Source organism: Cyprinus carpio, chromosome B22, assembly GCF_018340385.1.
Source record: "Cyprinus carpio isolate SPL01 chromosome B22, ASM1834038v1, whole genome shotgun sequence".
NCBI lineage: Eukaryota > Metazoa > Chordata > Actinopteri > Cypriniformes > Cyprinidae > Cyprinus > Cyprinus carpio.
This window is the reverse complement of record NC_056618.1, coordinates 27,544,048-27,562,807: the sequence shown is the minus strand read 5'-3', so window position 1 is coordinate 27,562,807 and position 18,760 is coordinate 27,544,048. Positions and strand designations below refer to the sequence as shown.

The 18,760-nt window shown below is 36.4% G+C and overlaps 3 protein-coding genes, 1 long non-coding RNA gene and 1 pseudogene across 4 annotated transcripts; 3 read left to right on the top strand and 2 right to left on the bottom strand.

Moving 5' to 3' along the window:
* Positions 1 to 229: 229 nt before the first annotated feature.
* Positions 230 to 887, bottom strand: LOC109106272 (28S ribosomal protein S28, mitochondrial-like). Its single transcript, XM_042749668.1, has one exon. The coding sequence runs from the start codon at positions 848 to 850 to the stop codon at positions 323 to 325; it is 528 nt and encodes a 175-aa protein (XP_042605602.1). The 5' UTR covers positions 851 to 887; the 3' UTR covers positions 230 to 322.
* Positions 888 to 3,501: 2,614 nt separating this feature from the next.
* Positions 3,502 to 8,799, top strand: LOC109106268 (replication stress response regulator SDE2-like). The gene is made up of 7 exons (XM_019119652.2): positions 3,502 to 3,665; positions 3,796 to 3,913; positions 4,129 to 4,240; positions 4,381 to 4,550; positions 5,560 to 5,665; positions 5,753 to 6,326; positions 8,033 to 8,799. The coding sequence occupies exons 1-7, from the start codon at positions 3,564 to 3,566 to the stop codon at positions 8,246 to 8,248; spliced, it is 1,398 nt and encodes a 465-aa protein (XP_018975197.2). The 5' UTR covers positions 3,502 to 3,563; the 3' UTR covers positions 8,249 to 8,799.
* Positions 8,800 to 9,936: 1,137 nt separating this feature from the next.
* Positions 9,937 to 10,572, top strand: LOC122141701. Its single transcript, XR_006158018.1, has 2 exons — positions 9,937 to 10,203; positions 10,306 to 10,572. It is a non-coding gene; the product is annotated as an uncharacterized LOC122141701 (long non-coding RNA).
* A 165-nt stretch (positions 10,573 to 10,737) lies between these two features.
* LOC109106267 (persephin-like) lies at positions 10,738 to 16,251 on the bottom strand. Its single transcript, XM_042749748.1, has 2 exons — positions 12,068 to 16,251; positions 10,738 to 11,515 (listed from the first exon to the last, which is right to left on the bottom strand). The coding sequence occupies exons 1-2, from the start codon at positions 12,237 to 12,239 to the stop codon at positions 11,115 to 11,117; spliced, it is 573 nt and encodes a 190-aa protein (XP_042605682.1). The 5' UTR covers positions 12,240 to 16,251; the 3' UTR covers positions 10,738 to 11,114.
* Positions 16,252 to 18,711: 2,460 nt separating this feature from the next.
* Positions 18,712 to 18,760, top strand: part of LOC109106266 — a 7,193-nt pseudogene continuing 7,144 nt past the window's right edge.

The following is an 18,760-nucleotide window of genomic DNA, read 5'->3' as shown; positions in this document are numbered from 1 at the left end:
GAATTTAATACTGACTTTTTTCTTTTTTAAGTTTTCATTTAGTATTTTTTTTTAACCCATGGCGGTAATGAGCTTCCATAGTGTGTGTGAGATGTGCATAAATACATATATTTCCCATGTATATGTAATGTTCCCTATTTTTTTTTTTTATATATATACACACATAATTTATGGAGCGAGCAAGAGAGGAAATTATACATGGATAGACAAAAACAAACAAGAATCAAAATCCGTGGAAGTGCAATATTAAATTTTATATATCTCTTACACAAGAGAGTCCATTCGTTCACACATATAGTCGAGTCTGAGTTCTCAATGGCAACTACTCCTTCGTCTTGCTGTCTTTGCTCTCTATGAGTCCCAGCAGAGTGGCGTCCGCCTCCAGCAGCGTCGTATCGACGGTGGCTCCCAGGAACCGCGAGGTCATCTCCACCTCCTCCAGCCTCAGCCTCACCCTGCTGCCGCGCTGGTACTTCTGCCCGTCCGCGGGGGGCCTCTTGCACACGCAGTGGAACTTTCCGCCGAAATCGACATACAGATCGTCATTGACGATGTGAAAGATCTTCCCGACGATGATCTTGTCTTTGGCCGGACCCATCTGCGAGAGCGCGGAGCGCCGCAGGAGCGACGCGAAGGAGGTCTCGTCCCCGGAGCTCTGGTCGCCGCTCTGCCGCAGACCCGAATGCTGCTCATATGCGGCTGCGAACCCGCTCTTCACCCTCTCGGCTGATTTACCATCTCCCCCGCTCGCATCGGAGCTGCATGATCTGAGCGTGGTAAAAACACAGTGTTTTGGTAGTAAAGATGATCTGGAGCTCACGTTGTACATCACCTTGCAGAGCGACGCCATGTTGATACGTCATATGCACAGCAGAGCATGCTGGGAACATTTCAAAATAAAAGGCTGCGGGAAAATGTGGGATTTTCACTGGAAACGTGCCCCCTGATTTTATTATAGTGTGTGGAGTAACCATGGTTTTTGGCGTATTGATTACCATTTGTATAACCACAGATTTACTACAAATACCTTGGTTAAACTATGGTCAGTGTAGCAAAACCATGGTTAATTTGTGATTACAAAGATTTTCCAGTGGTTTTGGATTTGTGGTGCTCATTACTCTATGCAATAAATAAATAAATAATTCATAGGCAAAAATATAATACTATGCTACTGCTAATAATAAAATATTACAAATGGACAAAATATATATTGCTTCCTTTAACAAAATAAATAAAAATGCAGCATGGGTTTACCGGTTTAATTTTTGTAAATCTTTTAGGATAAAATAGCTTGGATATATTGCTCAGTTTCTTAATTTGCTAGCATGAATGTAGGATTTGACAAGTTGTTAAGGTTTTTTAATAGAATCTGGGATAAAGGGATATTACTGACAATTTGGAAACATGGGATTGTTATTCCAATTGCAAAACCTGGAAAGGACCCTTCATTAGTGTCTAGTTAAAGGCCTAGAGCCCTAACGTCTAATCTGTGTAAAGTTATGGACAGAATAATTATATTTAGACTGAATCATGTTCTGGAAAATAAAGGATATTTTTCTCCTTTCAAGAGTGGGTTTCGGAAAGGTCGAAGCACTATGGATGCGGTTCTACAGTATGTCTGGAGTCTGATGTAAGGAAGGCGCAGGTCAATAAGGAAGTTTTATTAGAGGAGTATTTTTCTATGTGGAGAAAGCCTATGACATGATTTGGAAAGAGGTACTTCTAATTAAATTGGATTAGATGGGTATTGGTGGAAGAATGTTTAACTGGATTCATAGTTTCCTTTTCAATAGATCTATTCAAGTCAGGGTGGGTTTGTCATTCTCCAAAACATATTATACAGAAAACACTACTCCTCAGGGAAGTGTGTGTAGCCCTGTCCTATTTAATATAATGATTAATGACATTTTTTTCCCAGGTCGTTGCCGGAGTTAAAAAGTCTCTCTTTGCAGATGATGCAATGTTTTGCATGTGGTTAAAAGCATGCATGCAGTGTGCAATTAATGAAGTGGAGGAATGGACAGATAAGTGGGGATTGCGATTATCAGTGTCAGAAACACAGATCATCTGTTTTTTAAAAAAGAGAGAATGTTACAGTATAAAATTACAGCTATATGGCAAACCTTTAGAACAGGTGAATGTGTTAACGTTTGCCTGGATACTAAAATGACATTTGGTATTCATATACAAAAAAATGGTTGATAAATGCAATAAAGGTATTAATATTTTAAGATGGATGAATTGGGGGGGCAGACATCATTCACTGAAGAGAATTATATTGTGCACTAATTAGGTCAACCATAGATTATGGATGAATAGTATATGGGTCTGCGTCCAAAACATTGCTGGATAAAGTAGAAAGGATTCAGTCACAGGTGTTGCAAATATGATGTGGTGCTATCAGGTCTTCTCCTATCCCTGCCTTACAGGTAGAAATGAATGAAATGCCTCTTGATATCAGGAGAGTAAAGTTGAATTACCGGATATCAGTAAAGGGACATAATGATACTCAACCAATTAAAAAAGTGTTATTAAAATGATTAATGATAAAAATAGGGTAATAACTAAAGATGCAATGGTTATGCAGAATTATAGTTCAGTTATTACAGTTTACACTGATGGATCTGAAGATCCAGAAACAGGTCGAGCTTCAGCAGCAGCATATATCCCACATCATCAAGTTAAGATTGGTAAAAGGGTATCTGATCACAACAGAGATGGCTGCAATATAGTTAGCTACCAGGTGGATGGAGGATTCTCCACCAGTGAATGTGCTCAGATTCTTCCTCAGTATTGTCATTATCGTCTGATTAGTGGGAGACCCTTATTTTAAGTAAATACATTAGGAAGCCAGATTTGTTTCCTGTGGGTTCCAGCGCACGTGGGAGTAGATGGAAATGAGGAAGTGGATCATCTAGCAAAGGAGGCGCTGAAATCATCTTCTATAGAACTGAATACTCCACTTTGTAAAGAAGAAGTTAAGGCTGCAATAATTAGAACAGCTATAAAAGGCAAACAGCAAATACAGTGGAATGAGGAGGAAAGAGGAAGACATCTTTATCAGATTACAAAATAAAATTGGTGGTGAAAGAGGAAGTCGTGGCAGTATAGAAGAGAAGACACAGTCATTACCGGACGTAAAGCTCTTAATTATACCCTGTATAGAATGAACAAACACGAGTCTGGGAATTGCTGTCTATGTGGATTAGCAGACACTGTAGCTCATGTATTAATATATTGCACTGTGTATCAAAATGAAAGGATAATCCTGGTGGAAGAGTTAAAAGAAAAGGGTATAGGAAATATTACACTGCTGAATAATGGATTGGAAAGCTGTAGAGTATACAAAGCAGTAATTAAATATTTAAGAAAGGTGCATCTGTTTGATAGGATTCAGAAGTCAATGATTAGTCTTCTTTCCAGCTCAGTAGGTGGCGGGAATGCACCTTTTTGTTTGTTTGCCAACCGCCATAAAAAGCCAGAAGAAGAAGAAGAAGAACGCTTTTTTTAACAAGATCTGTTCTCTCGGCTTCCGTAGTTGAGAGAACCGAGGAGAAGAAAACATGGAGCTCTGTGTCGTTTCACCAAATGTGAGGTTTACTACCCTTACTGTCCCCCCGGGCTCGACTGTGAGCGATCTCATCGATCATTTTGCCGTTAAAGAGGTGAGCGATCATTGATTACAGTAACAGTTAGCCAAACGAGATGTGAAATCTGAGCATTGTGCTCTGACTCTCGCGGCTGGCGGTTCGGTTTGATGTCGATGGTGATTATCGTGGTGTTATTTTCTCTCAGGGTGGCTCCTCCGCGGATTTCTATGTGAAGAGCAATGGGCGCGTGTCTCGCAGGAGTGACCCGCTTCGGGCTGGAGTCGTGTACCGTGTGGAGCCTCGGTTGTGTGGAGGCAAAGGAGGTGAACACACCAGTTAGGATCTTATTAAACGTGTGTATATATATATATATATATATATATATATATATATATATATATATATATATAAAATCACGATAAGAGTTCCATTAGGGTTTGTTTTTAATTTATAGAATTTATCTGAAGTTTTGAGCATTTGAAGGTTATTAATAAAGGTTTTGCTCCTTTAAGATGTTTTAAACTCGTGTGTTTTGTAGGATTTGGCTCTATGTTGAGGGCCCTCGGGGCACAGATCGAGAAGACCACTAACCGTGAGGCCTGCAGAGATCTGAGTGGAAGGAGACTGAGGGACGTCAATCATGAGAAAGAGTAAGTTACTGCTGATGATCACCGAATCCGTTTAGCATTTACTTATTAACTGACTGGATTTTTTTATGGGTCTGGTGTTTTCTGCTCCAGCGTTAGGTCGTCTTATTGTGTGAATAACTGATTTGTATGCGTGTTTGTAGAATGGCAGAGTGGCTGAAAAAGCAGGCGGATCGAGAGGCAGAGAAGGAGCAGCGTCGCCTGGAGCGGATTCAGAGGAAACTGGCCGAGCCCAAACATTATTTCACAGACACTGATTATGAACAGCAGTGCCACGACCTCTCGGAGAGACTGGAGGACTCTGTGCTGAAAGGTTACTTGAATTCATTTTGTGTGTAAAAATTACACACATCTACTGTCATACAGTAGTGCTAGAGTACATTTACACAGAGGAGAAAGATAAATGGCCATAAATGGGATTATTTACACACATAGTTTCATCCTAGTGAGTGAAAGTTAAACCACTGCACCATTATCCCAAGGTCTTTTGAAGACTTGTTAAAAAAAATAATCATTTAAATACACCACCTAATTTCCCTTGAATCATATTTTGAATCAGAATTTTTTTTTTGTACTCCGATTAAAATTAGAGACTCCATTAAACTAAAATATTTCCTATATTTAACATTCTCATACTCACAAGTTCAAGTAATTTCACATTGCTTGGTTTTATAGCCAAACAACAATAATAATACTTAATAATAATAAATAATATTTCAATTCTGAAAGTGATCTCTATTTCCTAGAAAGGTGTTATATAAAATTAACTTTAACAATATGTAAATTATATATTCAATATAATATTAGTATTATTATTATTATAACAATATTATATACAATTAAAATTTATATATTAAGTATTTATAATTATAATGTATAATTATTATTATTATTATTATTATTATTATTATTATGGCTGAAATAGGGCTGTCAAATCAATTAATCATGATTTAACTGCATAAAATAATGGTCTGTGCTTAAATAATATATGTGTGAGTATATATTATATATTTGTTTGAATATATATTTATTCATATTTATATATGATTTATCAAAGAAATAAAAATATTTAAGTATATACATGTATCTATGTGTGTGTGTATTTATATAGACACTAATATACACAGTACACACACCTATATTATGTAAACACAGGCTTTTATTTAGGATGCAATTAATTGTGATTAATTGATTTTGATTTTATTGATTTGATATTAATTGATTTGACACCCCCATTAATATTGCATATTGTAAATATTCAAGTATGCTGCCCGAACCTAATTATTCTTGACAGTAAAGTTAAAAGTTGTATGTTCTTGCAGGCATGCAGGCTTCTTCTAGTGGTCTTGTCAAAGCGGACGAGGGGCCGAGTCGCAAGCGTCCGACGCCAGCTAGCAGTGAAAAGAAAGCAAAGAAGAAATGTTTCTGGTGAGCTGATTTACCTGTGTCAAAGAAAATGCTAATCTTGCCGACTAGAATCACTAAATTTTATCACAAATTCGTTTAATCCACTAGGACCGGCCTTGGAGGACTGGAGGAGATGGGCAGCTCGGGTGAAGGAAGTGATGACAGCGACAGCGAGGCTTCTCCGTCCACCTCTGGGGCTTCACGCAGTTCAGATGTTCCCAAACCGGCTGTTCCACCTTCTGCCACCAGGGGGAGTGACAGGACAGACCCTCAGGAGCAGCAGCCTAGCAGCTCCAGCAGCTCCTCCTCCCAGAGTCCCGCACCGAGCTCCCCAAGACAGGTGGAGGAGGAGGTGCAGAAGGAGTGTACAGCAGAAACCAGCCAAAACGCCACCAGCGAAGAGGATAAATCCTCCCAAAATCCCACACTGAGCTCTCCAACACAGGTGGAGGAGGAGGTGCAGAAGGAGTGTACCGCTGAAACCAACCAAAATAGTAGCATCGAAGAGGATAAATCCTCCCAGTGTCCTGCATCGAGCTCCCCAACACAGGTGGAGGAGGAGGTGCAAAAGGAGTATACAGCTGAAACCAGCCGAACCAGCAGCATCGATGAGGATAAAGCGCAGGTTGATCCCACAGAAGCACCAAGCGGCCCAGCCGGGAGCAGTCAGGCACAGGAAGAGGTGAGATGCCCTGCTTCTGAAGGGGATTTTCATGCTGGAAATGTTTTTTGGTAATATTGGCTGACTGACTGACAAGTGTGCGATTTATATATCGTCTGCGATAATATCGTAATTGTTGTTTTAACGATGTGTGATGTGACATTATCGAGTATTTTGTGAGAATCCATTCAAAACAGCCCTACAGAGTACACACTAACATTATGTGAAGTTTAGATTAGTGCGAGTATGCATTTAGAGTGCGTTTTTACTGCAAGATTCAGTATAATAAGATGCATTTAGAATGATCACTAATTCAAGACATGGGGGCAGATCCTAGACTTCTGGGGCCCTATGCAGAACTGTGTCGGGGGGGAGGGGTCTTTGGAGTGGAGTATGAGTGGTTATGAATGAATGAATGAAACGCATTTGTCTGTGTTTCACTCCGTCTCGAATTGCGCTTGCGGAAAGCGGTTGAGAAACGGTCTCTTCCGCAGCTCGTTACGCTTTCAACTTGTTTTTTTTAAGTCTCGAGCAAGAGACTGTTCGACGTTTACATTACATGATTTGACTTGTATTTTTTTTTTTTGTTTTTTTTTTTTTTAAATAGAAAGGGGTGACAGCGCACCGCATTAAAAGAAATGATCATTCATGTTTTCATAACTGCTGGCAAAAGTCAAAAACGAAACTAAAATTACATCACGTTTGAGAGCAAGGGGGCCCCCTGGTGTTGCGGGGGCCCTACGCAGCTTGCGTATTTTGTGTATAGGGAGGATTGGCTCTGATTTATACCACTTGTATAGTTAATCAGTTTCACACAAAGAGTGCCGTTTTTTTTTTCCCCCAAAAAATTACCATGATTACAAATGTGATATTGATATTTTACAACGGTTCAAAAAAAAAACAAGTAGTTAATTAAGAGACTTATGTTTTAGACACCATTTTGCCTGTTTTTGTGCTATTTCGCCAACTAAAATAATTCCAAACAAAGCCGCAGCACTGTTTTGCGTCTCTGAGCAACACGACGGTGTTTCGTTCCTGAATGAATCAACCGTTTAAATGATTCGGTTCAATCACAGTGACTCACTTATTAACTGTGACTTACTGCCACCTACTGGCAGTTTTAAGTTCACATTTAAAATATCTTTTATTATTTAAATAATTTCAAATAACAGTAGTAGGTATTCAACGTTTTATGTTTAATATATCAAAACATTATTTATGCATTTGTAACTGCAGGATAAATGCATTCATGTCCAGAATTAAACAATGTGTAAATGCCTCTTCAGATGTATCTTCTGTGTTTCCTCTGCATCGCAAAGATGAATTTTGTTGATACTGATTTCATTTGCTTGGTAACAGCCCAAATGTCTTATTATTCTAATTCACTGATTAAATGTAAGAATTTGACTAAACAGATAATGGATAAAAATGGCTTCATAAATGTAAAAATGCACACAAAATGTAAAAAAATCAGTTTAAACTTATTGGAAAAGATTATTTTCTATCAGTGTGAACTGACCACCACACAGAATATCAAGAATATCACACACTTTAGGAGTCAAGCTGTCCACGGCAGTCCTTAAGATACCAGCAGAATAACACACTCAGCAAAATATCGTCTAATAATCATTGTCGATAAAATCCCAGGAAATATCAAAATATTATTATTATTTTTTTTTGTCAATATCACACACCCCTGATACTGACTTGTGTTTCGCTCTCTTGAGGTGGAGGGTCTGCTGGATCTGCTGTCGGTGAGTGGTCCGGAGCAGCTGGAGGCTTTGGGTCTGGAGCGGCTGAAGAAAGAGCTGATGGAACGAGGGATGAAGTGTGGAGGAACGCTGCAGGAACGGGCTGCGCGTCTGTTCTCCATCAAAGGACTGAGCCCTGATCAGATTGACCCTGCGCTCTTGGCCAAACCCACCAAGGGCAAGAAGAAATAACTTGCGTTTCTTAAACCAGTGTTTTTTACCCATTTTGCTTTGCTTGTGTTTGGCATGTGTGTAGTTATGTTTAAAGGGTTGTTTGTAAAACTCTAACATCTAATTTTGAAAAATCCCCAGTTTGGGACAATGAGTGCTAAATTCTTTTTATTATTTTTTTTATTAGAATGCCATTATTGGTCATTGATACAGATAACAATTTGGATTGAACTGTAAAGTTGAACTTTAGTCAACAATATATGGCATTTTATTTTTGTCTGTTAGAAAAACATGCCATGTAACAAAAGGTGAAACTCGGTTAACTTTTGTAATCTGTACAAGAAATTCTTTATGATAATTCAGTCACAGTAAATGTTGTTTTTTTTTATTTTTTTATTTTTATTCATACAGAGACATTCTTGTAATCGGTCACATGTTTATGATGTGGGTGGGAAGTCATTCAACAATTCATCTGTTGTCCAAAAGATTGTTCATATTGCACAGTATTTGATTGTATATGCGATCTGGTCCATTTTCCTCTTGACTTTATTAAGTAAAATATTGTTGCACAATGTTGTGCCCTGTTTGCTGCTCTTATTACTCTGTATCATGTATCTTTAGGGTATAGAATGCGAAAATAACCTTTTGTTAGAAAAATACATATGCAACATATTTGGTTTCTGATGCAGAATGGGGTTTTGTAAATATTTTTGTTGTGTAAATGTAGATGCATTTTCCATCAAATGCACTTGATATCTGGTTATGATGAAAAGCGTGAAACAAAAAGTTAGTAACATTTAAACATCCACAAAAAATAAACATAATGACACTCCCCCCCGAGTAAACTCACAAATTATGCAAACAAAAATTATTTATTGTCAAGATATACCCCGAAACCGCAGACGGCGATATGGAGACTCGTACAGTTTCAGTTTATACGATACCGATTCTTTTGAAGGCCAGTATCGATATAGATAACAATATGATTCTTCTAAACTAAACTTTTAATTATGAATTTTATTAATTTATCATGAATTGTATTTATTAAATTACTATGAGTAAAATATATTATATTAGGTTATATTTTTGTTTATACATGGTTAAAATATGTTTACTGTAGTGATAACCATGTAAATCTACAAATACTATAGTGAAACTACTGTCACTTTAGCAAAACCATGGTTCATTTTCATGAGGGACTGTCAGTGACAGGCTGTTGCATGCATAAAATGCAACCTTTTTATTCTGACAGTGTATGATTTCTATTAACATTACAGAATAGAACATGATCAATATGAACTTTTAACATTTAATTTAAACAAATCTAATTGCACAAACTCTGTAGACTACAATTTCATTTTTTTATTGAGAAAAAACTGTATTTAATTCATGTTTAAAAACATTGTTAAACAATAAAATTAATAACTCACACTTCAAATTAACAGCGGAGTTAAACAAGAGAGTAAATTGATAATTTTTCAAATTATTAAAACTATTTATTTAAATTGTAGTTAAACATGACAGAAAAATTATCTCTTTTTAAATGGACAAATAATGTTTATTTAATTTTTAAAAATGTAATTAAACATGAAAGTAAAATAACTAAATCATATTTAAAGTTAACAACATGCATATTTAAAACTATTTTGAAAAGTGTGGTTAAAAATAATATCAAAATAAATTTATATTTAAAACTGAAAAATAAATACATTTCTAAAACAGTTTAATTTAAGTAAAAAAAAAAAGAGTTAAATGGAACAATAAAATAATACACACATTAATGTATTATTTCCAGTCCTCTATACAATTGCCATTTCAATGTTCATTTTATAATGTGTGTGTCTATGGGGTCCCTTCACAGGTTCTCCAGTCATGTCAATAAAGGCTATAAGCTTGACTGCTGTCTGTCTGATAAAGACACACATGTTCTGAGCTGTTCAGAAGATGGCCATGTTTAATTCTGGGATCTGGTGGAGGTGGGCAGAATAAGTCACATGACTCACAGAAAAAATCACTATGATAAAATGTTGAGTTAAATATGAGCAATAAAGCTGTCATCCTGTAATCTCTGCTTGTAGGGCTCACTGACTTTAGAGCTGCCTGTTGGGGAAGCTGTCGTCCAATCACTGTCCTTACACCCAACGGAGCCCCGCCTTTCATCTGCTATGGAGGGGTTTGTTCAGGTGTGGGGGTGGAGCCAGAGGATCCAGCTGTGGAAGACAGCTGAGTAGTGCGTGTTGAACATCAAACACATGAGCAGGACTCATTGAAGATGAAGTGTGAATAACTTTTGTATGAGTTTGTTATTCATAATTTGTATTTAATAAAATATATTGTTTTTTTAATTGCATGTAGTTCATTTTTTTTTTTTTAATATCTTATTAGCTATTGTTTACAGTTTTTTATGTTTTTTTTTCCTAGTTTATTAATGTAATTTGAGTGTAGTTAGATAACAAAACAAACACACACCTTTATTTTGTATGTTTAATAAGAACTATACATATTTTCAAGAAGAAAAATAAAGATTAACAATAATTTACTGGGTAGTAAAAATGTTTTTCAAATAAATAAATAATTTATAAACATAAATATCTTCCATTTTTGGTTTAAATGGCCAATTCGTTGGATCGATCTTAACTCAGAATCGGCCACTCAAACACGTCATTGTGTTGTCATTAACCAAAACTCAAGGTTTTGACATTCTCAAACACAATATTAGCCAATGTCAGTGAAGAAAGCAACATATACGTCTTGATACATTTCAGTTCATACATATCCTGAATTAACGTACTTTAAACAGCCTTATTTTACTTTAAGGCACTTTTTACAGTCTCTAAACCAACAGACAGTCTTTATGTAGCCATATTTTTATTGGCCACCCTCGTTTCTAGCCCATACAGACACATGCAGCGGCAGAGAGCTTCTCCACTTTGTGCCAGCGATGGTGGTTGTCGAGAAAGGCTATGTCTTCGTGGTGTGTGGGGCGACAGCAGGGTTGATGGTGCCAATGGCCGGTGTATTGAAGGACGCCGCTTTGCAGGAGGTTGGTAAGTGTGAGGTCGTGGTTGGAGGCGAGGCGAGGACAGGTCCCGCTGCAGTACTTAAACAGCACTGTCTCATCCGAGTCGTAGCCAAGACCGAGGTCTCGCACCTGCAGCAGGATGGAGTGCAAGGCACAAGGGGACTCAACGCTGCGGGGTAACCGAATCGCCCTTTCCAACTGCCTCCCTGAACCCTCCTTTTCCTCACCATCACCTCCTCTTCGTTCTTCACCACGGAAGTCTTTGTCTGAAAAAGCAAAAAATAAATACAATTTTGCATTCTCTGCTTGTGCCAAATAATGTTGTGAAAGGTTGCCAGAACATTGATACATGGTTGCTAATATGTTTTTTTTTTATCACATTGTTATGTGGTTGCTTACTGGCTCAAATCACGAGTCCTCATTTAAGTGTTTTTACTGGTTTTTTTTAGTAGAAACTGCTCGCCAGTTTTATCGTCTGCAAGATGAAAATCATCTAATAACTTAGAAAAATAGAAGCACAACTTTTTCCAGCAAAGGCACATGATTTGAGGAATGAATTTATAATAGTAATACTCAAGAAGATATTTTGAAGAATATTTAACTGCTTTTGTCCACACAATGGAAGTCAGTTGAGTCCAATATTGTTCGGACCACAGTAACTTCCACTGTACGGGCAAAAAAACAAAACATTTTTCAAAATATCTTTTGTGTTGTACACAAGAAAAAAAATACAGATTTGAAATGTCAATAGTGAGCCTATAACAAATCTACAGAGACTTGGTCGCCCTCTCCCCAAAGGTCATGACCCCCAGTCTTACCCAGTAGCGTTCTAAGCCAATGTCCTTCTCCTGCTTGAACGCAAAAGAGCAGAACGGTGATCTTCAGTAGTGAACGCATTGTTCTTCTTTTCTTTGCCTGGTTTTTCTTCTTCAGGATGGGAGCGCAGGTGATGCTGAGATGCGCCAGAGTCCCCGTCTCTTTTATAGCCATCTAAGCGGGTCAGAGCTGTTGGGGCGGAGGGGATGATGGGGTGCGGCCAGGACGGGAGGGAGGCGGAATAACCCTTCTGCTCCCAGTCTCTCACCTGGTCTCATGGCTATGATTGGAGGCAACTTTATATAATTTTTGGGAAGTCCACTGCTATTTCTCCATGTCTTGATGGGCTGAGAGTATGGAAAATGGGGGTAAATTGTTTAAAGCTGTGGGATGTCTGACAAGGGTAGTCATCTTGGAGGTTGAGCCGATTAAGCACATGGAATTGGCATTTTTTACACACATTTTACACAATATGAACACCGAAAAGCAAGGGTTAACTGCATGAAGGATGGAAGGAAGGTCCATAATTAAAAAGAACTAAATAGATGACAGAAGTTATTTGAATGGAAATTCCAAGAATAATGGCTGTCTTCAGATACATAAATTTGGGGATTTTATCAAAATGTGATTTTTTTTTCGCTATCTACATTCCTTATTTAACTATGAAGACATGAATCCTGCAGCGCTGGAGAAATAAGTGAATGTGCATGGCTTGCATTGATATCTCGTCTTAGCCGTCTTGTGCTATTTGAGTGAAAGGTTTTGTACAGCAGACCCCAAATGTATTTGAACACTTAAATAACACTTACACATTCTTTCAATTAGGTAGCAAATATCAAACCAATTTGTGTTTGCAAACAACAGTTACTTACAGTTACAAAATTAACTTAGTTACTTTCAGACAATGGACCCATTGTGATATTTAGTGGATGTTTGAATATGGAGATATTCTGTTTTTGCCAGAACGAATTTAGCTTCTTTTTTTGAAATATATTACTTTAAAAGTCTCTCTGTATTATTTTTTTTTTTTTTAGTGGATTTGGGTTGGATATTATGGTTTTGATATGGGTTCTTACACAACAGCATTCACACATTTTTGCAGTACTTTTTTGGGGCGACTGTAAGAGGATCTCACCATTTTAAAATGTAAAGGGTGCATTTATTTAAAATGTATTTAAAACAAAGGATGTCTCTTGGTGTTGATAAACTGCATTATGGCATCTGAAGCTAAATTAATATAGACCCTCAAAAAGATAACAGGGTTGACTTTTTACTGTTTTCAGTTAGATATTACCTTTTTTGTTCTAACCATGATGCTACTCACAAGTTTATTGTATAAAAAAGAATTTAATACTGACATAAATAGAAATGTCTTAATTTAAAAATCATGGTAACAGGGTTGACATTGTAAGCCATTAGAGCCATTTACTTGCCTTTACAGAGTTCACTTCCTAAAAGGATGTTGTAAGTATTTAATAAAAAAGTTATAATGCTAACAGGGTTGACAGTTTTACAGTTCAGTTAGACAATACTTCAGGGTTCTTAAGAGGATCATTCAATACTGACAAAATAAATTTTTCATTTTTAGTAATCATTTACTATTTCAAATCATGGTAACAGGGTTGACATTCTACATTTGTCTTCTATTGGTAAAACAGAATGCATTTACTTGACTTTGCAGTGTTTACTTCCTGAAAGTATAGTGATGTCATTTTGAAAGAATTATTGAAATGAAGGTTTATGATGGTAATAGGGTTGACAGTTTTATATTTCAATTAGACATTACCTGCTTCTTCCTAACCACGATGACACTCTAGGGTTCTTAGTAGGAGAATTTAATACTGGCAAAACTGAAATCTCTTATTTTTCATAATCATTTACTGCGTAACAGGGTTGACATTCTAAGCTTGTCCCCTATTAAAAACAGGAGATATTTACGTGACATTAAATTAAGTTTACTTAATGAAAACATGTTATAATTTTGACAAAATTATTGTAATAAAAAGGAGTTAAAATGGTAACAGGGTCGACATATTTTATATATTTTCTAACTGAATTCCACCATTTGTTTTCTTTCTTCGCTGTAATTGTTTCACTGTTCTATGCACTTTTGTCTGTCTAATGTTCAAAACGCCTAATGGAACTTTAACTATCCAGTGGACATATTTTATTGAGTTTATAAGTATAAAAAAATTAATTAACAAGGCTTTACTAGAAAGCCAGGCCTTTCTTTCATTCAGGTATAATGTAACGCAAAATATAGTTTGGTTTTATAAAATATTCCCAAATCTTTCAGGATAATGCCCATTCTTATTCAGTGGAGTTATTTTCAAGTAGAATACCTAAGAGCTGGGCTTGTGTGCAGTTGGAATGTTTTCCAGTCAGACATCCTTAAATATTAAAATATGATCAATGGCAAAGGATTTCAGCCAATCGTCAGGCGGTTAAAACCTGACACAGCACCATAAAACAGTCTACTTTAAGGGAAACTTACATAGCAATCTCTTCTCAGCTAGAGTCTGTCTTTATTTATAACTCTTTTTAACTCATACATCATGACAAAGATTACAGTTAGATCAGTTTCCACTGGTGCTGCTGCCATGCTGCTGGCTCAAAGCTCCTGTCAAGCTTGTTAAAACTAGATGTCTTCATCCACACCAGAGTAAAGTTAGGGTGTCTGTCCCCAGGTAAGAGTGAATTAAATCCTTAAGAGGGAACGGATTTGGAATAGAATAGCTATTTGTCTCGCCAGTAAAATAAAAGTATGATTAATTTATTTTTGATACCGTTTATTATTCATTCCGTACTCCTGTTTGTCCTCCCATAGATATGTATGATTCAGTCCTTGCATGAAGCTGGAAAAGACGATGAAGACGTGAAAGTAAGAAGGCTCTGCATGGCAATTTTTAATAATTGGGGTAAAAATTATCTTTTTTTCATTTTAATTTGAACCCAAATTAAAGAAAGAAAATGATTTTTTTTTCTTCATAACTGGGTTGAATTTTACAAATGCAGTCAACAATTTGCATAACAATTTGCATAAAATTGGATTGATCTTTACTTCTTTTCCTGCTTGTCTCCTGTAGTGCTCAAGTGGTAGAGCATTGCGTTAACAAGCGCAAGGTTGGGGGTTCGATTCCCTGGGAACACATGATAGGTAAAAATCGATAGCCTGAATGTACTGTAAGTCGCTTTGGATAAAAGCGTCTGCTAAATGCATAATTTTTTTTTTTTTTGTCTTGTCTAAATCATGTCACTGCTGGGATGTCACAGTTTTAAAGATTCTTTTTGTAATGAAAGAAAAAAATGCAGATACAGATTGGAATGCAAAAGATGAAATGTTACGTTTTTTGAAGATATAATATTTAATTTAATGTAATTTAGCATTACATCAAAATAATAACATTTTAATAACAATTTTAGTTTCCCAACAATTCCATGGAAATTCATAACTTTTACATTTTGGGTGAATTAGTGGTTAAATTGTTTGAATTCATTCATCTCATTCATATGGTTTTGTACAATCTGTTTACACCCCATTGACTTATGTTTAGAGGGTGGACCTTCATGCTTACACTTTTTCTAAATTTGTATATATCAGAACCTCATAAAACAGTTCTGTTTTCTAGATTTGATAGGACCTCACCAATTTTTGTTAGGGGGTGTGGTAGTGGCAGGGAATACAGACATTTGATTTAAAAGTAACTACTTTTTGTTAGGCTAATTTTTCAAGCCATATCTAATAGGTTTCACTAAAAACATGGTATTTGGGCAACGAAGTGTAGCATATTTGTGGAAGTACAGTGGGGGATACGGCAACCATTCAGGCATGTCCTGACAGAGCCTAATAGGAATCCGAGCCCGTCTGAGTCAGGCAGGAATCTCATATCAAAGTCACAGAGTGGAAAAACAGTCTTACTTGCAGACTGTAAAACACACTGTGACATGGAAGGGAGGTGTGGACTCACGGCCCATCAGACAGAAAGAGGGGAAAAGAGCTTTGTCTGTCTGGTACAAATCACAAGAGCTCACCTATGCATGCACTCATGGATTTAGTCTTAAAAAAAAAAAGTTCACAGTCTCGCCATTCCTCATATTTTGTCTTCTGATAAGAAAATTCTTAGGGCAAAACAACACATATTAATGAACAGGGTTATATAGATAACTACAACCATTAACAAATACATGAAATCAAACTGAAACCATAAAAACACATTTTCATTAGGCTACTTGAAATTAAATAAATGTTAACTGAAATACAAAAAAAAAAAAAAAAATCCAGGTAGTTGTCAAGGCAATATATATTTCTCATTTTAAAGAAATAGTAAATAACTAAAATAGTTAGTTAAAATAACTAAAACTGAAAAAAAAAAAAAATCATAAAAACCATATAGAAAAAAATGACATGACAAAAACTATAATAAAATCACTAAAACCTTTAACCAAAAATAAAATAAACATAAACACTGATTCTAAATATTAATTAGTGATATTAAATTATCTCAATGATACTAAAACAAACCAATGTGGGTTTTAAATTAGTCTAAGTTTAAATTATTACAGTAAAACTGTCATTTGCAACATTAATTTTAGAAGTCTACTGTAAATACGTGTGGAAAAAATCATTATGACATTATATTTAAATGGTTTATGATTATGTGACACTTATGCGTGGCATTTTCATATTGTAAGATAAAAAAAATCCTGGCAAAAGTAATGTTACATTTAGTCTTTCAATGTTTTTTTGTATTAAAAAAATTAATTAATTAAAGCTCAATTAATACCAAATCAAATATATTTGTTTTGCCATTTACCAAACTGATGTTTTGAATGTTCATACATCGAAATAATGCAATGAAATACCTCACTTTTCTGAATTCTGAATTCATAAAATATACATAATTTAAACATTACTCAAGTCAGTTTGATGGAAATGTGTTATACAACTGAAAAGTGTAAATCCTAAAAACACACTGAAATATTTGTTTGAATGAAGGGTCTATGTAAAAAAAAAAAAAAAAAAAAAAAAAGAACATTCAGAGTTTATTCAGAATGGAACATAAATGTTAATTCAGAATAAAAATTTAAGTATCAGAATTCATTAAAAAATGTCAGTTTTTTAAATTAATTTGATAAATTACATCAGCAAAATCTGCACTTAAAACCACACATTTTCTCATGTGCGCCTGGTGGCTTACAGACAAACACCTGCATCCTCTGCTAAATTTTGACAAACAGAATAAAATGTGTATCTGCTCAGGACAGGTGAGAAGTGTGCTTGTTTCGGGCTCATTCCTCGGGGGTGTTTAAGGTATGGATGACCTTACCGGAGCGGTGTTGCATTCCGTCTCCAGCGGGTCTCCCGTCCGGCCCATATAGGGCTCGTCTGCTCCGGGCAGGAATGCAAGAGCAGCGTTCCAGTGTTAGGAAGCATTCGGTGGGAATTAGTGCAGGAATCTCAAACTCGCCAGGCGAGGGCTGCTCATGCTGTAAATCTGACCAGCGCACTAGAAGCTCCAGCCTCGTCCATCACTCCTCATCCACTCACACCTTTCTCAACATCCCTCCATCACACAGGACAAGCACTTACCTTTGTGTGTTTATAGTGGGTATATTCACTATGGACCCTTTTCACAAGACCGTGGTGATGCATTTAACAGTCATCGGCATCGTAAATCCTCTAAAGTTTTTTTATTTTGTGTTTTTTTTTTATGTGTGTGCATTTTTATAACTATATTTTTTGTTTTATATATATCATTTCCATTAAATTAAAATAAAAAAAAAATATAGTTTTTTAATTTGTGAGTTTTTTTTGGTAACTTTGACATCGTTCTCACTTCTGACTGCCGTTATCAGTCTCTCTCAATTCTTTACTTTTTTTAAAAGTCACGAAAATGCTATTGTGGAGTTATCTTTTGCTTTTTGAGCAAACAGGTATGCAAAAATATATATTTGTGGTGACTTGCTCTCCCATTCACTGCTCTTGAAGTTAACCCAACTATGGCTATGACGACTTCTGCTGCTGAGAAACCTGGAAATTGTGAGAAAAGGTCCACTACGCCATTAAAAATTAGTTCAAAGCAAACTCCAAATTGCTTCTGGTTTGTGTAAATGGTATTTAGTAAGCGGTTTGTCTCGTGTCATGTATGTTTTCCATGCCTGGATTGGAAAAATCCTCACATGTCCAAGTTTTTCTGTCCACCTGGCTACACATTCACAAGAAGACAAACTCCAGAGATGTTCCACTATCCCTCACTGATGGGGAAAATGCCCACCTGCAGGTGAAATCCCAGCTGGCAGGCATGGCACGGTTATTCCGTGTGAACGTGAGCCAGCAGACGACAGCATGTTATTTACACCTCACGACTGACTCACACAGGAGTTTTCCATCCTAGAGGGTTTCCCCGGTGGTCAAAACGTCTTATCTGCGTAATAACATTTAATTTTATAAGTTGTTATAAACTTATAAACAGAATTAAAGTTACCTGTCAGATGCATTTCTGAAAGGTCGCCGTGTGTCCTCCGTTCAACAGGCGGCGCAGTTGACGCACGCAGACGTCCCTAGCGTGACGAGGAAAGGACGTTGAGGTTGTTTAGGAGGTTGTTTTTTTGTTTGTTTTTTGATGCATTTAATTACTTTAATTTACTTCGTGATGTCCACGTGTTTTGTATGATTATTAAGATAAATGACACAA